General features: G+C 42.8%; 1 protein-coding gene across 1 annotated transcript in view; it reads right to left on the bottom strand.

Annotated features, from left to right (window-relative positions):
- Positions 1–1,899: 1,899 nt before the first annotated feature.
- FER1L6 (fer-1 like family member 6) overlaps positions 1,900–18,396 on the bottom strand; it is a 129,054-nt gene continuing 112,557 nt past the window's right edge. The window contains exons 39-41 of the mRNA XM_087890886.1: positions 9,112–9,272; positions 3,208–3,308; positions 1,900–2,131 (exon numbers count right to left, since the gene is read on the bottom strand). Of these exons, the coding sequence (XP_087747012.1) occupies positions 1,948–2,131; positions 3,208–3,308; positions 9,112–9,272 (446 nt within the window). The 3' untranslated portion in view covers positions 1,900–1,947. The remainder of the gene's footprint in view (positions 2,132–3,207; positions 3,309–9,111; positions 9,273–18,396) is intronic.

Here is an 18,396-nt window from a genome sequence, read left to right as displayed (position 1 = left end):
GGGCCTTCAGAACCTCCAGAAGCTCCCTTAAGTGAAGAGGACGAAGAGGAGGAGCCTCTTCTCGATGTACGGGCGCGCAGAGCTGCTAAAAGGCAGGAGTGGCTCCTCAGGAGGAGGTCTCCTCGAGAGTAAGGCTTGGGGCTAATTGGCCATTCCCTTAGCTTATTTAAGAAGGAATGCCACTTGCAACAAACTATAGAGAACAACTTTAGTTCACTCTCCTTCGTGTCTGCAAAACTGCTTCTGGGTTTTCTGCCACCTCTAGTAAGACTGTGATTACCTTATCTTAGAATTCTGGTAGGCTGTTAAGACAGTTCATTAACAGCCTTTGAATGATAAAGACTAAGTTTTTGAGTAAAATAGGTTTTGTATAGAGTTGTGTGTGCTGCGTTCTTTGGGGTCTGTAGCTGGGGCAGAACAATAACAGAGTTGAAAGGGATCTTGGAGGTCTTCTAATGCAGCGGTCCCCAACTTTTTGGTTCTGTGGATTGGCAATGGCAGCGGCAGTGATGGGGGAAGCAGGAGGGAGGAAAGGTGATGGTTTCACATGCGTGCCCGCCACTTACACAAATGGAATTTCGTGTGGTTGCCCGCTGCTTGTGCAACTGAACATTTTTTTTTTAAATTTGATTTATATGCCGCCCTTCTCCGGAGACTCAGGGCGGCTTACAATGTGCTAAGCAATAGCCTTCATTCTTTTGTATATTTATACAAAGTCATCTTATTGCCCCCACAAACTGGGTCCTCAATTTACCTACCTTAGAAAGGATGGAAGGCTGAGTCAACCTTGAGCCTTGGCGAGATTCGAACCTGCAGTAATTGCAGGCAGCTGGTCTTAATAACCAGCTTAATAACAGGGTGCCTTAGACCACTGTACTACCAAGGCTCTTTTGAATCCACACCTCTTTTTATAAGCCTCCATTTTGATTTTTCAGAATCTCTTTGCAGATGTCCCTCCATCTTTTCCAAGCTGCAAATCCGCACACAAAACCCACATATCCGCCCACAAAACCCACACACAAAACCCGAGGTGGCACAGTGGTTAGGGTTCAGTACTGCAGCTACTTCAGCTGACTGCTAGTTCAGCAGATCAACGGATCAAATCTCACCGGCTCAAATCTCACCGGCTCAAGGTTGACTCAGCCTTCCATCCTTCCGAGGTGGGTAAAATTAGGACCCAGATTGTTGGGGGCAATATGCTATTTAGTATACTGTCTTTGGTGTAAGCCGCACAGAGTCCTCGGAGAGTGGGCGGCATAGAAATATGAATAATAAAATAAATAATAATAAATAAATATACTTATATTCATATAAAGCTGTATTAATTTTACATCGGAGACATTCACATTTTAAAAAATCCACACATAACGAAAATGGCATGAAGGAAATTTGCATTAAAATTTGCAGTAAAAACTTACGTTAACAACTAGTTGCGATAGAGTCATTGTATATAAAAGCTTTATAAATTAGGGAAATTTTTGAACAAAAACAATTGCACAATTTGGATGGATTATGCTTTTTTTTTTTAAAATAGAAACCCACCATCCAAAGAATTATACTATTGAACATTATGATCTTTACAAATCTAGTTTGTTAATCTGAAACAGAAATATTTAGTATCCAAAGCTGACGTGCCCTTTTAGCTATTGACAATTTTTTTCTACACAACTGGAATATACTTCAATTTAAACGTACAATTCTGTTCTTTGTTTACCTTGACACTAACATCTTACAGCATCAGATATATATATCTGAAATATCTTGAAATAAAGAATTAGAGCACAGGTGTCCAATCTTGTTGGCTGGGGAATTCTGGGAGTTGAAGTCCACAAGTCTTAAAGTTGCCAAAGTTGGGCACCTCTGAGTTAGAGGATGTTCTGAGCATGAATAAAAGCAAAGTTTTTATTTACTTTGATTTTAATAAATTGTATGGGTGAGGGATTCTTTCTAAGTTCCTACAACAATCCTACGACTGATGGCTCCAGGCAGTGTGTAAATGAAGAGTACTAAGAAGATAACTAAGATAATTAGGATTAGGCCAATAATGATATATTTCTTGTAATTTCTCCAGATCAGATAATACAAACACTTGAAAGGATTCACAAACCAGGAGAAGGATGTGTCGGGCCGGCTAGAAAGGGAAAGAAATGAAAAGAAAACTTAGTAATACTGCTAGAAACATGAATATGTATAAAAATGAGTCAACATCTCACTCTTTAACTGAAAGTTGTTTGCTTGTGTGTGTACCAAACACTAAACTAAACACCCATACACACAGGGTATGCCAAAAGCCAGGCCCCATAGACAATTTATTATATAAGGTAAAGGTAAAGGTTCCCCTCGCACATATCTGCTAGTCATTCCCGACTCTAGGGGGCGGTGCTCATCTCCGTTTCAAAGTTGAAGAGCCAACGCTGTCCGAAGACGTCTCCATGGTCATGTGGCTGGCATGATTAAATGCCAAAGGCTCACAGAACGCTGTTACCTTCCCACCAAAGGTGGTCCCTATTTTTTCTACTTGCATTTTTTATGAGCTTTCGAACTGCTAGGTTGGCAGAAGCTGGGACAAGTAACAGGAGCTCACCCCGTTACGCGGCACTAGGGATTCAAACCGCTGAACTGCCAACCTTTCAATCAACAAGGAGGCTGGGGAGGGCAAAAGGCGATGCCTGTCGGGTTTGGGAGGCCAAAAACGGGCCCATTTTCCACAAAAACAGGCCGGTTTTTCACGTTTTTGCCCTCCCCAGCCCCCAAGAGCACTCTGAAGGCCTCTCAAACCCTCTGCAAGCTCAGTTTTTGTGAAAAACGGGCCCGTAGTCCAAAAATACAGTATATTGGAAATTAATAATTGTTGGTAATTGCTCTCTCTCTCACTTGCCCACCTGTTCCCCCAAATCTGCTTCCTAGGGTCTTTCCAAGCCATAGTTGCACAACTGGATCTAAATGTGAGGCAGATGGTCAGCATTCTTGGAAAACAGCCATCTTTCTAATGTCCTGATGAGGAGATTAAATAATAAATCATAGTAATGGCTTTGTTTCTCGTTTATGCTGATTTAGCATTTTGTGTCTGATAAACGTATTATAAAAGGTAGCACTCAGTCACAGAGAATCCTGGAGGATGTCAGGCTTCAGGATGGACAGAAAGCTAAAAGTTCATTTTATCACCTGCCCAGATATAATAAACCTGGGATAAGTTGTGCCACTTACTTGGGTTTTTCCAAAGGTTCCGGTTCCTTCCGAGCTTTGCCGACTGGATTTTTTTCAGCCTCCTCGGCCGTCACTAAATGAAATTCAGCTTCCACTTTGCCCTGGATTGAAAAGGAGATGAACTTTTGCTTCAAAATATTTAAAGATTTCATAAAGAATGCTTTACTCACTACAGGTAGTGCTTGACTTACAATGATTTGTTTAGTGACCAACATTAAAACGGCATGGATAAAAATGACTTATGACCATTTTCACTGCCGCATCCCCATGATCGCATGATCAAAATTTGGACAAAATTTGGCAAACTGGCATGTATTTATGATGGTTTCAGGGTCCCAGGATCATTTGATCAGCTTTTGCGACTAACGATTACAATTGAAGGCCAAAAATTCTGTTCTTAACAGTCGTTAAGTGAGTTTTCAGACCTTCCTTGCCCCAGTTGTTGAGGGAATAACTGCAGTTATTAAGTTAGTAACACAGTTGTTAAGTGAGTCCAGCTTCCCCATTGACTTTGCTTGTCAGGAGGTCACAAAAGGGGATCACATGACCCTGGGACACTGCAACCAGGGGTGAAATCCGGCAGGTTCTGACAAGTTCTGGAAAACTGGTAGCGGAAATTTTGAGCAGTTTGGAGAATGGGCAAATACCACCTCTGGCTGGCCCCAGAGTGGGGTAGGAATGGAGATTGTGCAATATCCTTCCCCCAGGAGTGGGGAGGGAATGGGGATTTTGCAGTATCCTTCCCCCAGGAGAGGAGAGGGAATGGGGATTTTGCAATATCCTTCCCCCAGGAATGGGGAGGGAATGGAGATTTTGCAGTATCCTTCCCCTGGAGTGAGGAGGGAATGGGGATTTTGCAGTATCCTTCTCCCAGGAGAGGAGAGGGAATGGGGATTTTGCAGTATCCTTCCCCCAGGAGAGGAGAGGGAATGGGGATTTTGCAATATCCTTCCCCCAGGAATGGGGAGGGAATGGGGATTTTGCAGTATCCTTCCCCTGGAGTGAGGAGGGAATGGGGATTTTGCAGTATCCTTCCCCTGCCACGCCCACCAAGCCACGTCCACAGAACTGGTAGTAAAAAAAATTGGATTTCACCACTGCAACCATGATAATACATGCCAGTTGCCAGATGTCCGAATTTTGATCACGTGACCATGGAGATGCTGCAATGGTTGTGTGAAAAAAAGGTCATAAGTCACTTTTTTCATTACTGTCAAACAGTCACTGAATGAAAAGTTTAAGTTGAGGACTACCTGTACCAACCTCCTATACCCAACCTCTGTATGTTGCCAAAAGGTTTGAAGGAAAGCTGATGTTCTGGTGAACATTAGGGATCTTCTCTTTAATAGGCTCCCTCATCCTACAGAGCAGGGGTTCAAACTCGATTTCATTGAGGACTACATCAGGGTTGTGTTTGACCTCGGGGGGCCAGGGTGGGCATGGCCGGGGTGGTCGTGGCCAGCTCAACATCACTCGTATTGGGGGCACTTGTGGTGGCCAAGTGCTAAGGCAGGACTTCCCTCAGACCCTCCTCCCTCTCATTATAATCTTCTTCCTTTCCTTTCCTTTCCTTTCCTTTCCTTTCCTTTCCTTTCCTTTCCTTTCCTTTCCTTTCCTTTTGTTTCCGTTTCCATTTCAGTTTATTAAATTTTTTATACCGCCCTTCTCCCAAAGGGACTCAGGCCGGTGTACAGCCAAGATAAAACCAACAATACAAAAGTTAAAAACAATTTAAAATTATTAAATAATTTGGCCGATCGTCTAAAATACAGTAACCCATTAAAATAATATTTTAGGCCAGCCCTGCTTGATGGAATAATAGCATTTTAAGGGCGCGGCGGAAGGTACGGAGGTCGGAAATCCGACGAATCTCTGGGGGCAGCTCGTTCCAGAGGGCAAGTGCCCCTACAGAGAAGGCTCTCCCCCTGGGGGTCACCAGTCGTCATTGTCTAACTGATGGCACCCTGAGGAGACCCTCTCTGTGGGAGCGTACTGGCCGGTGGGAGGCTATCAGATGCAGGAGGCAGTCTCGTAAATATCCAGATCCTATGCCTTTCCTTCCTTCCTTCCCTTTTTCCTTCTCCTTTCTTCTTCCTTCCCCTCTTTCCTTATTTTTCCTTCCTTACTCTCTTCTCATCTTCCCATCTTTTCCTTTTCCTTTCCTCTTTCCCTTTCTCCTTTCCTGTCACTTCTTGGATGCTCAAATGCAAAAGGGGAAACATTTCTCCTTTTGTTTTGTTTTTAGTTTGCTTGTTTTGCTAGCCCACTGCCAGTGAAAACAGAGCTCAGGGGGATCGTACACGGTCTCCTGCAGCCCTCTACCAGTGAAAACAGAGCTTGGGTGGGGGGCCTGGCCGAGGCACCATGGGCCGGTCCTTTGATGTTTCCAGGGCAGGACAGAACTAAGCACCCCGTGGGCCAGATCCGGTTCCAGTTTGATACCCCTGCTACAGAGAGATTCCTAATGTTCATCAGAACATCAGTATGATTCTGCTTCAGATCTGCCAGCAATGTTCTAAGGCCAAGAGGAGATGGCATGTATTTTGTGCCCCCTTCCCTATCCAGTTTGAGCCCTCCATAAATGATATAGGGTCTCCTGCTTGAGCAGGGGATTGGATAGAAGGCCTCCAAGGTCCCTTCCAACTAGTCTAGTCTAGTCTAGTCTAGTCTAGTCTATTGTCAACTTGCAAAGCTTTCAAGTTGCCATGAGCAGGAGGGAAGGAGAACTGATAGAGTTGATTGATTTCCCTAACTGAGGTGCATTCCATACATTCTTCCTGACCGCAATCAGAAGGAGGGTGTTGGATTTCACAGCCAACCAAAGTGGTTAATTGGAGAATGTGATTTATGACATGGCCAGAGAGGAGGGGAGAGACGGGGTCATAGGGGAACGTAAATCTACGTGGGATTAGTTCTAACTGCATCCGAATATTGCCGAAATGGTGCTCCTAATAAATGACTGTATATCTTTTGAAGTTCGGCTCATGGCTCATGAATTAATTAGGGCATCTTTTGGAAACTTCACATCTATTCTATTCTATTCTATTCTATTCTATTCTATTCTATTCTATTCTATTCTATTCTATTCTATTCTATTCTATTCTATTCTATTCTATTCTATTCTATTCGTTCCAAGCCTCCCAGTTCTTATACAGGTAGTCCTCAACCTACGACCACAATTCAGCTGAACATTTGAGTCACTCAAAAGTGAGACTTTGTGAAGTGAGTTTTGCTCCATTTTGCAACCTTTCTTGCTAAAATTGGTAAATGAATCACTGCAGTTCTTAAGCGAGTAACATGGTTGTTAAGTGAATCTGGCTTCCCCATTGACTTTGCTGGTTAGAAGGTCACAAAAGGGGATCGCATGACCCTGGGATAACGCAACCGTCATAAATACATGCCAGTTGCCAAGCATCTGAATCTTGGTCACATGACCATTGGGATGTTGCAAGGGTTGTAAGTGCGAAAAAACAAAAAAATAAGTCACTTTTTTCAGTGCCATTGTAACTTCAAATGGTCCTTAAATGAATTGATGTAAGTTGAGGACTACATGTATTTGTTGCACTGTCCATGCAACTTTCAAAATGATCATCTCTGCAATGCACTCAGTGCTCAAAACTCTTCGAAATGCATTATCTGCTTACTGTGGTATTAAAAGGATGTGGTTAGTAGCTTATCTGGTTTCAGTGGTATTAAAAGGAAGTGATTGTGGCTTTAGGTTTATGACTCTGATGATGAGATTTCAGAAGCTAAAAGGGAGATTAAATAGGATTATCGATTCTTGGGAAATGGGGCTGCTCTACTATCCGAAATGTTATCTTTTTAGGCAAAATACTGGAATTTCCACTTTCCAGCAATCTGAGGATTCGTCACCTGACGAATTCCTGATTCTTCTGATAATTCTGATATCTTCCAATAGTTCATCTTCTGATATTTCATCAGAATTTCACTAATTTAGCAACTTTAAGAGGTGTGATCTTCAAATCTCGGAATTCTGGGAATTGAAGTCCACACCTCTTAAAGTTGTTAAGTTGAGAAACACGGATATAAAGGGATAATGGTCTATTTTTAATATCCAGCAGTTCAAACTGTTCCAGTCTCTTGGAAGTCTGGTGATGCGCAGAACTACACATTCTTGACCACAATATCCTATTATAGCTGAATGTTTATGGAGATTCATTCCATACATTGCAGGAATATCTGAAAAGCTCAGGTGGATTTTCAACCAATATGATTTACATGCACACTTTAAACCCCAAAATGCACTAAGGCAGAAGCTTGTCCCACCCCACGGATAAAATACCCAGACACAAATTGAGTAATGTGATATATGCAGGACAATGCAGTGAGAAACATATAGAGCTGTACATTGGAGAAACAAAACAACCACTTCACAAATGCGTGGCGCAACACAGGAGAACAAATCCATCAGGACAAGATTCAGCAGTCCATCTGCATTTGAAAGATAAAGGTCACCCTTTTGAAGACAGCAAAATTCATATCCTGGACAGGGAGGGCCACTGGTTTGAAAGAAGGGTCAAAGAGATCATCTACATTAAGATTGAACAGCATTCTCTGAACAGAGGGGGAGGAATATGACACCACCTATCTCATGTTTAAACACAACCCTTTCTACAGTTCCAAGAAGATTCCACATTCATTTGCACTATTCAGGTGACCCTGAAGATACAGATAAACTTCCAAGTGGCCTCAAGAACTCTCAGAAAGAATACTAATGACCAGATGACTGCAAGGAATATAAATCCTTCCATTCTCCACCATTCAGTCAGAACTGAAGAAGCGTCTTGGATGAGAAACGAAACGTCTTCAAGGAAAAATTAAATCCAATTGTCTTTTGAAAAAGCATCTATGGGACCTATTATATCTGCTTGCACTGAGTCTGGTAGGAAATTACAGTATACTCAGATAGGAAAAATGTCTTAGAGAGTGACATTTTCTCTCACCGTGCTTCAGAAGCACAATGTGCCTGGATTAATTATGGCTGTGTCATCTGCTATAAATCTTTTCTTCTAATTGAAATATAGTCAGTGCTGAGTAGAGGAGGAACAATCTCAATCAAAACACTGAAACCAGCATTACATAAAACGTCAATGGCTGAATTAATACAGGTTAACCCCATTAACCTTTTTTCTGAATTAACTCTTTTTTTCAAAGGTTGCCCAAGACAAGTGAGTTGTTACCCAGTTGAGCCTGGTGAGAATTGAACTCGCAGTAATTGCAGGCAGCTGGATGTTAAATGCTGCCTTAGTAGGAGGCATTAGCCTCCTACGCCACTCAGGCTCACTTTCCCTTGGTTTCCCCTGAGAACCAAGGACATTCCCACAGGTGGCTGAAGAGGGGAGGAGTGAAGTTTCCAAGCAACCAGACAGCACCTTCATTGGACCATGTGACTGATTGTTTGGGAAAGGGGGAAAACTTTTACTTTTAATTAGGTAAAAACCATGGGAACCTTTAGAGTCAGTTTTCACCAGTCTGTGCTAATATGATATATCCAATAAACTTGTTCTTTGAGGAACCTTCTTGCCTTGGAGTTCTGTTTGCTCTGGGTGTATTACTTGGAATCCTGACACATGCCTTATGACAGATTATACTTTCAGTTAAAACTGTCTTTTCATTTCATTGCATTATTTTATTGTATAAATACATACATAATCCAGGACATCACTATAACTAGCCTATATGGAACTTAATCCACAGCAAATAAGTGGATTGCAATTTTTGTAATGCTGAACCTGGGATGATACAGAAAGAAAGAAATTAAGGGGAGAAAAAAGACTAAAGCCTGAAAAGAGTCCAAGACCACTTCGATTTATCATGTATTAAATGCTTTCCATCCTTTGAACCTTGATGGATTTTTTTTTTGTTGTTAGTTTGTTTACGCACCGTAAGTTCTCCAGTTTTGGTGAAAGGCCACCAACCTCTGATCCGCTTCTGCTGAAATATGGAGATTTTGTTCTCTTCCTTTTCCGCTATCGTGCTTATGTCACAACGCTTGGCAGATTTGGCTGCACGTGGAAAGCAGTTCAAGTTCATTTCAAGAGAGCCTGTGAACCATAGAATAAAATTCTACATTAATCAAACACTTTAATGGGCCCTATAACTTCCCAATATCAACTTTCAGTTCTTGGCTAAGCTCCAAGTACTTCAGATGAGTATAATCTATTTAATATTTCTATCATTGTTGTTATAGTGATTGGAGAAGCAAAAGCTTGGATGATGCGTTTACAGAAGTCATCTGAAAAATAAGTTAGCATGACCTTCTCCATTCTTCTTCCTTGGAGAACGTCCCAAGTTCAGATGAGACTCAGATTTCTATTGGAAACCTGGGAAAGCGACTACCACCTCATATGAACATAACAAGGATGGATAAGAATTCTATCTAGAGGTGGGTTTCAACAGGTTCTGACCAGTTCTGGAGAACTGGTAGCGGAAATTTTAAATATTGGGAGAACTGGTAAATGCCATCTCTGACTGGCCCCACCCCCATCTATTCTCTGCCTCCCAAGTCCCAGCTGATCGGGAGGAAATGGAGATTTTACAGTATCCTTCCCCTGCCAAGTCCACCAAGCCACGCCCACCAAGCCGTGCCATGCCCACCAAGCCATGTCCACAGAACCGGTAGTAAAAATGTTTGAGTCCCACCACTGATTCTACCCCATTAAAAGGCGGCAACCTATTTTGCATCACAGTTCAATCGTTGCGTGTTTTGCTGTCCATCCATTGTGTAGCAATCTGGATTGTATGCACTGAAGAACTCTTCCAGATGTTTTTAAAAAAACTGAACTTCTTCCTGACTGTTTACATAAATTAACCATTATTTGGCATCCTTGGCTTGGGAATAAAAGAAAAATTAAAGGGAAAAGAAAAAGGACTTTCTTTTGAGCACAATAATGTTCACATTTTGGAGAGGAAAGATAGATGGTTTGAGAGAGGAGAGAAAAAAATCCATTTATGCCAAAATGGAAAATATACTCCTCAGTAAAGGTGGAGGACTCAGACACAGCCTGTCCCCCATTTTGTATGCTGCTCTTGCATCAGTTCTCCAGGAAAATCAAGGCCACTTCACAGGTTCACCAGGAAGGTCACACTTAACAACCCATATAAGAGAAGGATTTAGGAGCAACGACTCTTAGCAACTCTCTGCTTACTCACTTGAGAAGCCTATTCAGATGCGGTGAGAAATGAAACCATTCTGGGAATGTCCACCCGAGAGGACATAGATGGGCTCCCCCTAATCCACTTGCTCAGACTGAAAAAGCTACTTGGATAAACAGGAAATATTTTTTTAAAAAAATTGATTTATATGCCGCCCTTCTCCGGAGACTCAGGGCAGCTTACAATGCGTTAAGCAATAGCCTTCATACTTTTGTATATTTATACAAAGTCAGCTTATTGCCCCCATAATCTGGGTCCTCAATTTACCTACCTTAGAAAGGATGGAAGGCTGAGTCAACCTTGAGCCTGGTGAGATTTGAACTTGCAGTAATTGCAGGCAGCAGATGTAAGTGGATGTTAATTAGTCTGCTGAGCCACCAGAGCTCATTTGAAACCAAAATGAAGTTGTAGCTGCTCCAACTCTAGAAGTTTTTAAGAGATTGAACAACCATTTGTCTGGAATGGTATAGACTCTAGGGTTGTGTGGAGGAGTTATTGGTTAACCCAGGGGTCTGCAACCTTAAACACTGAAAGAGCCATTTGGACCCGTTTCCCACAGAAAAGAAAACACCGGGAGTCACAAAACCCTTCCTGTGCCTGACTATTTCTTGAGCGGCTACAAAACTAGCATATGTAGGTGAATTAAACGTTCTGTTTTCTTCTGAAACTTTTCTTTTCTTGGATTTATCCATGGTTGGCCTACCGGGGGTTGAAAAGCTCAATAAATCGCGTGCCAGCGGGTGTTACACATTGGTAGTTGTGACGCATATTTTGAGTGAAAGGGAGCCGGAGCAGAGGGGTGAAAGAGCCACATGTGGCTCCAGAGCCGCAGGTTACTGACCCCTGGGTTAGCCGAAATACCCTCCTGATTAGTAACTTGGTTTTTCCTTGCCTGCTCATAAGCCTGTCCTAAAAGTTATCTGCAAAGCCTGAATTAAAACTGTTCATAGCTTGTCTCTAAAACTCTAGGGTTTGCTCCATTATCTTACATACACCACATCTATAACCCAGAAGCTTTGACTCTTTTAACTTTCCCAAATTCAAAAGCATGCCAAATGCAAACTTTTACCTTTCAATAAAAAGTTGTTTGTATCATTGTGTTATTGTGTTTTTCTTTTAAGACGAAAGATGTTAATGTATGAGTTGTTTTTTCTAAACTAAACTAAAACCTCAGTATTCAGGTTAAATTGCCATGTTGGCACTTTGCGATAAATAAGTGGGTTTAGGGTTGCAGTTTGGGCACTCGGTCTCTAAGAGGTTCGCCATCACTGGCATAGAGTTTCCTGCCTGAACAGGGGGTTGGACTAGAAGACCTCCAAGGACTCTTCCAACTCTGTTATTCTGTAAAGAAGTCCAGTTGCCAGGACTCAAAGTCCAGACAACTCTGTCTGGATGATGAGAACCTTCATTGACATATTCACTCAGGAAAATATCTGCTCAGATAAGGAGCTTCTTACGGAGCCCTGGCGGTGCAGTGGTTAGACTGCAGTATTGCAGGCTGACTCTGCCTAATCCCAGGAGTTCGATCCTGACCGTCTTAAAGTTGAGTCAGCCTTCCATCCTTCCGAGGTGGGTCAAATGAGGACCCAAATTGTTGGGGGCCATATGCTGACTCTGTAAACCGCTTAGAGAGGGCTGTAAAGCACTGTGAAGCGGTATAGACAGGAACATTTCCTTCAACTCAAAAAGGAAGTGAGAGCAATGGTACCTTCCAGTTATTGAGCAAAGGAAAAATGGCTGGCAGGTGGAAGGGATGGAGCTTTGAAGAGGATATGGGGTTTCATGAGAAAAATCCCACTCCTGGATATCACCCAGAACCTTGAGGAAGCTGGAGAGGAGGAGACGTGTAACTATTGTGCCCATTCAGTGCCCCATTCCTTCTTACCCAGAAAGTCATCAGAAGACAGTCGTTCAAAGTCCCACACTTGGAGGACCAATACTGGAGGCATTTTGCGTTCTGTCTTTTCCAAGGAAAATATGTTCTCCCTCTTGCAGACAACCATCTGTTTTTCAGGCGGGAGATAGTGGAATGGAAACACAAAGCGCCAGTTGAAATTCCCTTCTCCTGTCAAGGAGTTGTAATGGACATCTGTCTCCTGTTTATCCTCTTCAAGGCCTTTCAACCATCTGTGATGCATGTAGGGAGAATGAAAAAAAATGAAATGGGAATTTGCGATCCACAAAGTGGTCAGATAATTGGCATCAAAACAAAGTATCTCAGGATGCTTGATGGGGTAAGAGCAGTGGTGAAATGTAAAATTTGTTACTACCGGTTCTGTGGGCGTGGCTTGCTGGGGGGGTAATGTGACTGGGTGGGCGTGGCCAACTTTTTAAAAAAAAACTTTTAAAACCAACCAGCCGAAGAGGTTGTAAAAAATGCTTTTAAAAGCCTCTGACGATCCCAGCTGAGTTGCCTGATCGTCAGAGGTTTTTTTAACTTTTAAAAATGTTTTTTCTACAACCTCTTTGGCTGAAGAAGTTGTTTAAAAAATGCTTTTAAAAGCCTCTGACGATCAGGCAACTCAGCTGGGATCACCAGAGCCTTTTAAAAGCATTTTTTCTACAACCCCTTCGGCCGAAGAGGTTGTAAAAAAATGCTTTTAAAAGCCTCTGATGATCCCAGCTGAGCCGCGCGATCGTCAGCGGCTTTTTTTTTACTTTTAAAAGCATTTTTTCAGCCGAAGAAGTTGTAGAAAAAATGCTTTTAAAAATAATTTTAAAAAGCCTCTGATGATTGCATGGCTCAGCTGGGCATGGGGGGGGCCAGGGATTTTTGCTACCAGTTCTCTGAACCACCCACCGCCATCGCTACCAGATCGGGCAATCCGGTCCAAACCCGGAGCATTTCACCCCTGGGTAAGAGCTGACATGAACACATGACTTTTCTTTTTCAAGCTCTCTACTGGCTTCCTATCAGCTTCCAAGTACAATTCAAAATGCTGTTTTTGATTGTAGAAGTCCTACTTGACTTGGCCTCTTCAACAGATTCTGATCAAGTGAGGACTTCTTTGAAGACTTAAATTTGCACCTTTTGGATGCTCCTAGCAACCAGTTGATGACTTCCATGTTGGCTTCCGGTTCTGTGGGCGTGGCTTGGTGGGCATAGTGTGGCTTGGTGGGCATGGCAGGGGAAGGATACTGCAAAATCTCCATTCCCACCCCACTCCAGGGAAAGGATACTGCAAAATCTCCATTCCCACCCCATTCTTCCGGGAAGGATATTGCAAAATCTCCATTCCCACCCCACTCTGGGGCTAGCCAGAGGTGGTTTTTGCCAGTTCTCTGAACTATTCAAAATTTCCGCTACCGGTTCTCCAGAACCTGTCAGAACTTGCTGGATTTCACCCCTGCCTTGATCCCTTTTTAACATGCCTTGATACCCCATGATATTCCCAAAAGGACCTAACTTTATTCCCAAAACCTATACTGTAGACACACCAGGGAGACCGTTCGCAAGAGTTTATTGGAATTGAGCAGTTAATACATTCCAATAAATAAAGAAACAGCCAAATACTTATACTAACATTTTGTGCCCAATACACAGAAGAGATCTTACAAATGCCAGATTCAGTGACACCTTCAGTTCCTTCTGGAAAGTCAATTATCTAACCCCATGGCCATATTTCTTAACGTTGTCTGTGGCCATTTTACCATTTTAAAAACATAAACTGATGATAAACTGGGATTAAGAAAATCTTGGAATCCTCAAAGGGCTACCAGATTTCATAATCATTTAAAGTGACTTTTAATTGTGCTTTTTAATGGGTATGTGTTCCAGGGGTGAAATCCAGCAGGTTCTGACAGGTTCTGGAGAACCGGTAGCGGAAATTTTGAGTAGTTTGGAGAACTGGCAAATACCACCTCTGGCTGGCTTCAGAGTGGGGTGGGAATGGAGATTTTGCAGTAGCCTTCCCCTGGAGTGGGGTGGGAATGGAGATTTTGCAGTAGCCTTCCCCTGCCATGTCCAAGCCACGCCCGCCAAGCCACACCACGCCCATCAAGCCACACCCACAGAACCGGGAGTAAAAAAAAATGGATTTCACCACTGATGTGTTCGCTTTGTTGACTTAACTTTGTAACTTCAGGCATAGACATTTTTTAAAATCCAGAAAGAAAGTAATGGGAAAAAAACCCACTTCCGTAGATTTGCAAAAGAAAATAAACAAATGTGTCTGGATAGAAGTAAGCGAAATTCAAAGGAAGCTACCTTTTAATTTGTTTATAAATGTTGGGTGATAGAAGTATACAAAAGTGCAAACTGATTAAATTATCTGGAACTGCAACTAAATTCTGAGACTACATATAAATTCTTTATTACTTTTGAATTTTAGTCCTAACTCTTATCAGTTCTATGCCTTCTGAATTCTAAGTGGAAGCTGAATTTCCAAAGAGCCATTGCTGTAAAACACCTCATTGTCATGCTACCAAACGCCATATTTCCAGCAAACCTGGCAGGGACTCCAGATTGATGAATGGCTTTGACCAGAAATTAATTTTCCCCTTGTTAAATAATTGACGTGATCTGCAAGTTATGTATCCCAAAAGGGCACAAGTAGACGTACCCTTTTACGTAGATATCACTTGATTTTTGTCCTGTGAAGATATTTTCATCCTCCAGAATGACATCTTCAGTATTCCAGATTATTACTCTTAGTTCGTAACTGAGGAAGAAGGGGAGAAAATAAATTGAGAAAAGTCATATGTGAATGGAATATAAAGTCACTTCAGGAAGAATAGTAATTTATCATCCCGCACTCTGGTCATATGGTTGATCAGGATTCTGATCATTCTGATAATTGGTTAAAAGATTCTTATGTTGAAACGACAGAGATAAAGTTCAGCCCTTCGCATGCCTTTTGGGCACTGGTGAAATCTACTTACCTTCCCTACCGGTTTGGAAGTGCACGCATCACGTGCGTGCGCAGACCCTCTGCGCATGCGCAAACTCTTCTGCGCATGCGCAGAGGGTTAAAACCAGGAAGTAATGACGACCGGGCGGGTGGGTGGAGCCTCGCGCTGCCGTCGCTACCGGTTCTCTGAACCACCCACAGCCATCGCTACCAGTTCGGCCAAACCGGTCTGAACCGGTAGGATTTCACCCCTGCTTTGGGGTTGTGGAAAATTTCATAAGAAACCACAAGTCTGCCAGTTGAGCACCTGATCAAAGCCACAGGATGCATCCCTAAGTATTTTTGTAACTTCTGTACCTTATCTATTCTATGCCGACTTCTTATGTAACCAAGTAAAGGTAAGAAATCTATATATACTTGCTTTGAACTGTATTCGGGGTTCTTCCAATCTTATGGGAAGACCCACCTTTGTTCAACTGAATAAATGTGTCATTTAGAGAGAAAATCTAGACCCCATCTCTTTTTTCACAGCGAAGAGAATGACTGGCCCCAAATCACCCAGTTAGCTTTCATGGCTAAGGTGGGACTAGAACTCAAGTCTCCCAGTTTCTAGCCTAGTGCCTTAAACTACTAGATCAAACTGGCTCTCTACTTATTGAACATGGTATATCCAGTGCTTAAATTCACTACAACATAGCTTCTCTGAACTAAAGGCATATAATATTTTTGCATTATTAAATACCGTGTTTCCCCGAAAATAAGACCCTGTCTTATATTTTTTTTGAACCTTGAAATAAGCGCTTGGCCTTATTTTTGGGGAGGTCTTATTATTTTGGGGCGCATGGAGCAAGACGGGGCTCCTCTTGTCATCTTATCTGATTTCCAGCTCTGTCTCCCTAACCTTAACCAGAGGAAATGGCAGGGACCGGCTGCGCACGCGGTTAAATATTTTCGAGGAGGGCTTATTTTGGGGGGGGGGCTTATCTCAGCGCATGCGCTCAAAAGCCCGATTGGGTTTATTATCAGGGGATGTCTTATTTTCAGGAAAACAGGGTATAGATCATGCTTCTTAGAAAAACCGAATTTAAATTAAAATCTTTGGTACAAATTATGTGCTATGAGAATTTTTTAAAAGCCCTTCATTAATTCTTCATTCATGCGTGTGTTTTAAAAAAACCAAATCAATGTTAAAACTAAGAAAATTTGAGATATATTTTTATAAAATTATCCCACCTGCTAATTAATAAATTATTTTCAGAAGCTCATCTCAAAACTTTTTAAATGTCTGAATCTTCTTTGGATATTATATCTGATTCCTATTTATTACATGTCTCCTCTGAACAGTCAATTTGATAATGGCACTAGTTATCTGAAATTATGTTAAATAAGTATTGCCAAATTTCTTCAGGTTACAGGCCCTAAGCAGATATGTTTGCCTATTTATAATGGCAAAAAAGAGCCGATATGCAAATAAGTAAAATTCTTTTCAGAAAGCCTTACCTCTAACTTAAAGGTAAAGGTAAAGGTTCCCCTCGCACATATGTGCTAGTTGTTCCTGACTCTAGGAGGCGGTGCTCATCTCCGTTTCTATGCCGAAGAGCCAGTGCCATCCGAAGATGTCTCCGTGGTCATGTGGCTGGCATGACTAAACACCGAAGGCGCACGGAATGCTGTTACCTTCCCACCAAAGTGGTCCCTATTTTTCTACTTGCATTTTTTACGTGCTTTTAAACTGCTAGGTTGGCAGAAGCTGGGACAAGTAATGGGAGCTCACCCTGTTATGCGGTGCTAGGGATTTGAACCGCTGAACTGCCGACCTTTTGATCAACAAGCTCAGCATCTTAGTCACTGAGCCACCGTGTCCCTAGCCTATCTCTAACCTAGGTAGCAGCAAATATTAATTCTGGAGACAACAGAATAGAAAATAATACAGCTAAAGACAGATGATAGTTTCCTTCTAGTGTAAAAAAAAAATGAAACAGGGATGACTGCTCATGATGCAGAAAAAAATATTTGTTGATCTGGGAAGCATTTTTATCAAGCTAAAAACATGCAATGATTGTTTTATTAGAAAGGAGGCGTTGGACTTACCGTGAACGCTCTTTCTCCAGGGGATGCGGAGTGGGTCAGAAGTGGGATGATCCAGCTCGTCTGGCCAATCACTGAGTCGGATAAACTTGGCCACGCCTACTCAGGCCTCCCTTCCTTCCAGTTTGTTCGACGAAGGCAGATCTGCAAAACAGTCTCAAGCCTAGAAATTACAAAGGAGAAAATCGCAGACGGGAGGGGCTGACCCACTCCGCATCCCCTGGAGAAAGAGCGTTCACGGTAAGTCCAACGCCTCTTCTCCCACTGGGATGCGGAGTGGGTCAGAAGTGGGACATACCCAAGCTTGCTACTTCGTCGGGCGGGAGGTCTGCGAAGGTCGATGTCGAGGCGCCAGGTGAACCTGTTGGAGGACTCTCCGTCCGAAGGCTGCCTCAGCGGAGGCAAAGGTGTCCAAACGGTAATGCTTGATGAATGGAACCGGAGAGGCCCAGGTAGCTGCCCGGCAAATTTCCTCGAGGGAGGCCTGCGTGGCCCAAGCAGCGGTAGTAGCTGCACTCCGTGTGGAGTGAGCCGTAATATGACGTGGAATGGGGAGAGATCGTGAGTCATAAGCTTTGGAAATACAGGCTCGGATCCAACGCCCTATGGTGGCAGAAGAAACTTTGGATCCCAAAGATGAAGGTTGAAAGGAAATAAATAGGGCTTCGGAGCGTCTTGAGGGTGCGGTCCGAGAGATATATATTTTTAAAGCCCTGCGAACATCAAGGGTCCGCCATTTGTGTTCTAGTGGGTGAGATGGATTCGGGCAAAAGTTAGGCAGGATCACTTCCTGTTCACGATGGAACCGTGAGTTAATTTTTGGCACGAATGCCGGGTCCAGTCTAAGAATTACCCTATCTGGGTGTATCACACATAAGTCTGGCCTGACTGATAGAGCTGCCAGTTCAGAAATGCGGCGAGCTGAAGTCACGGCCACCAGGAAAGCCACTTTCATGGTTAGAAATCTAAGGGAGGCAGTCCGGAGAGGTTCAAAGGGTGGACCTGTCAAGGCTGACAATACATGTGGCAAGTCCCATGTGGGATATCGGTGTACCACGGGTGGACGCAGATTTCG

This window comes from Pantherophis guttatus, chromosome 3, assembly GCF_059756535.1.
Source record: "Pantherophis guttatus breed Tessera chromosome 3, ASM5975653v1, whole genome shotgun sequence".
Lineage (NCBI taxonomy): Eukaryota > Metazoa > Chordata > Lepidosauria > Squamata > Colubridae > Pantherophis > Pantherophis guttatus.
The sequence above is the reverse complement of the archived record's forward strand: the minus strand, read 5'-3'. Positions and strand labels throughout refer to the sequence as shown.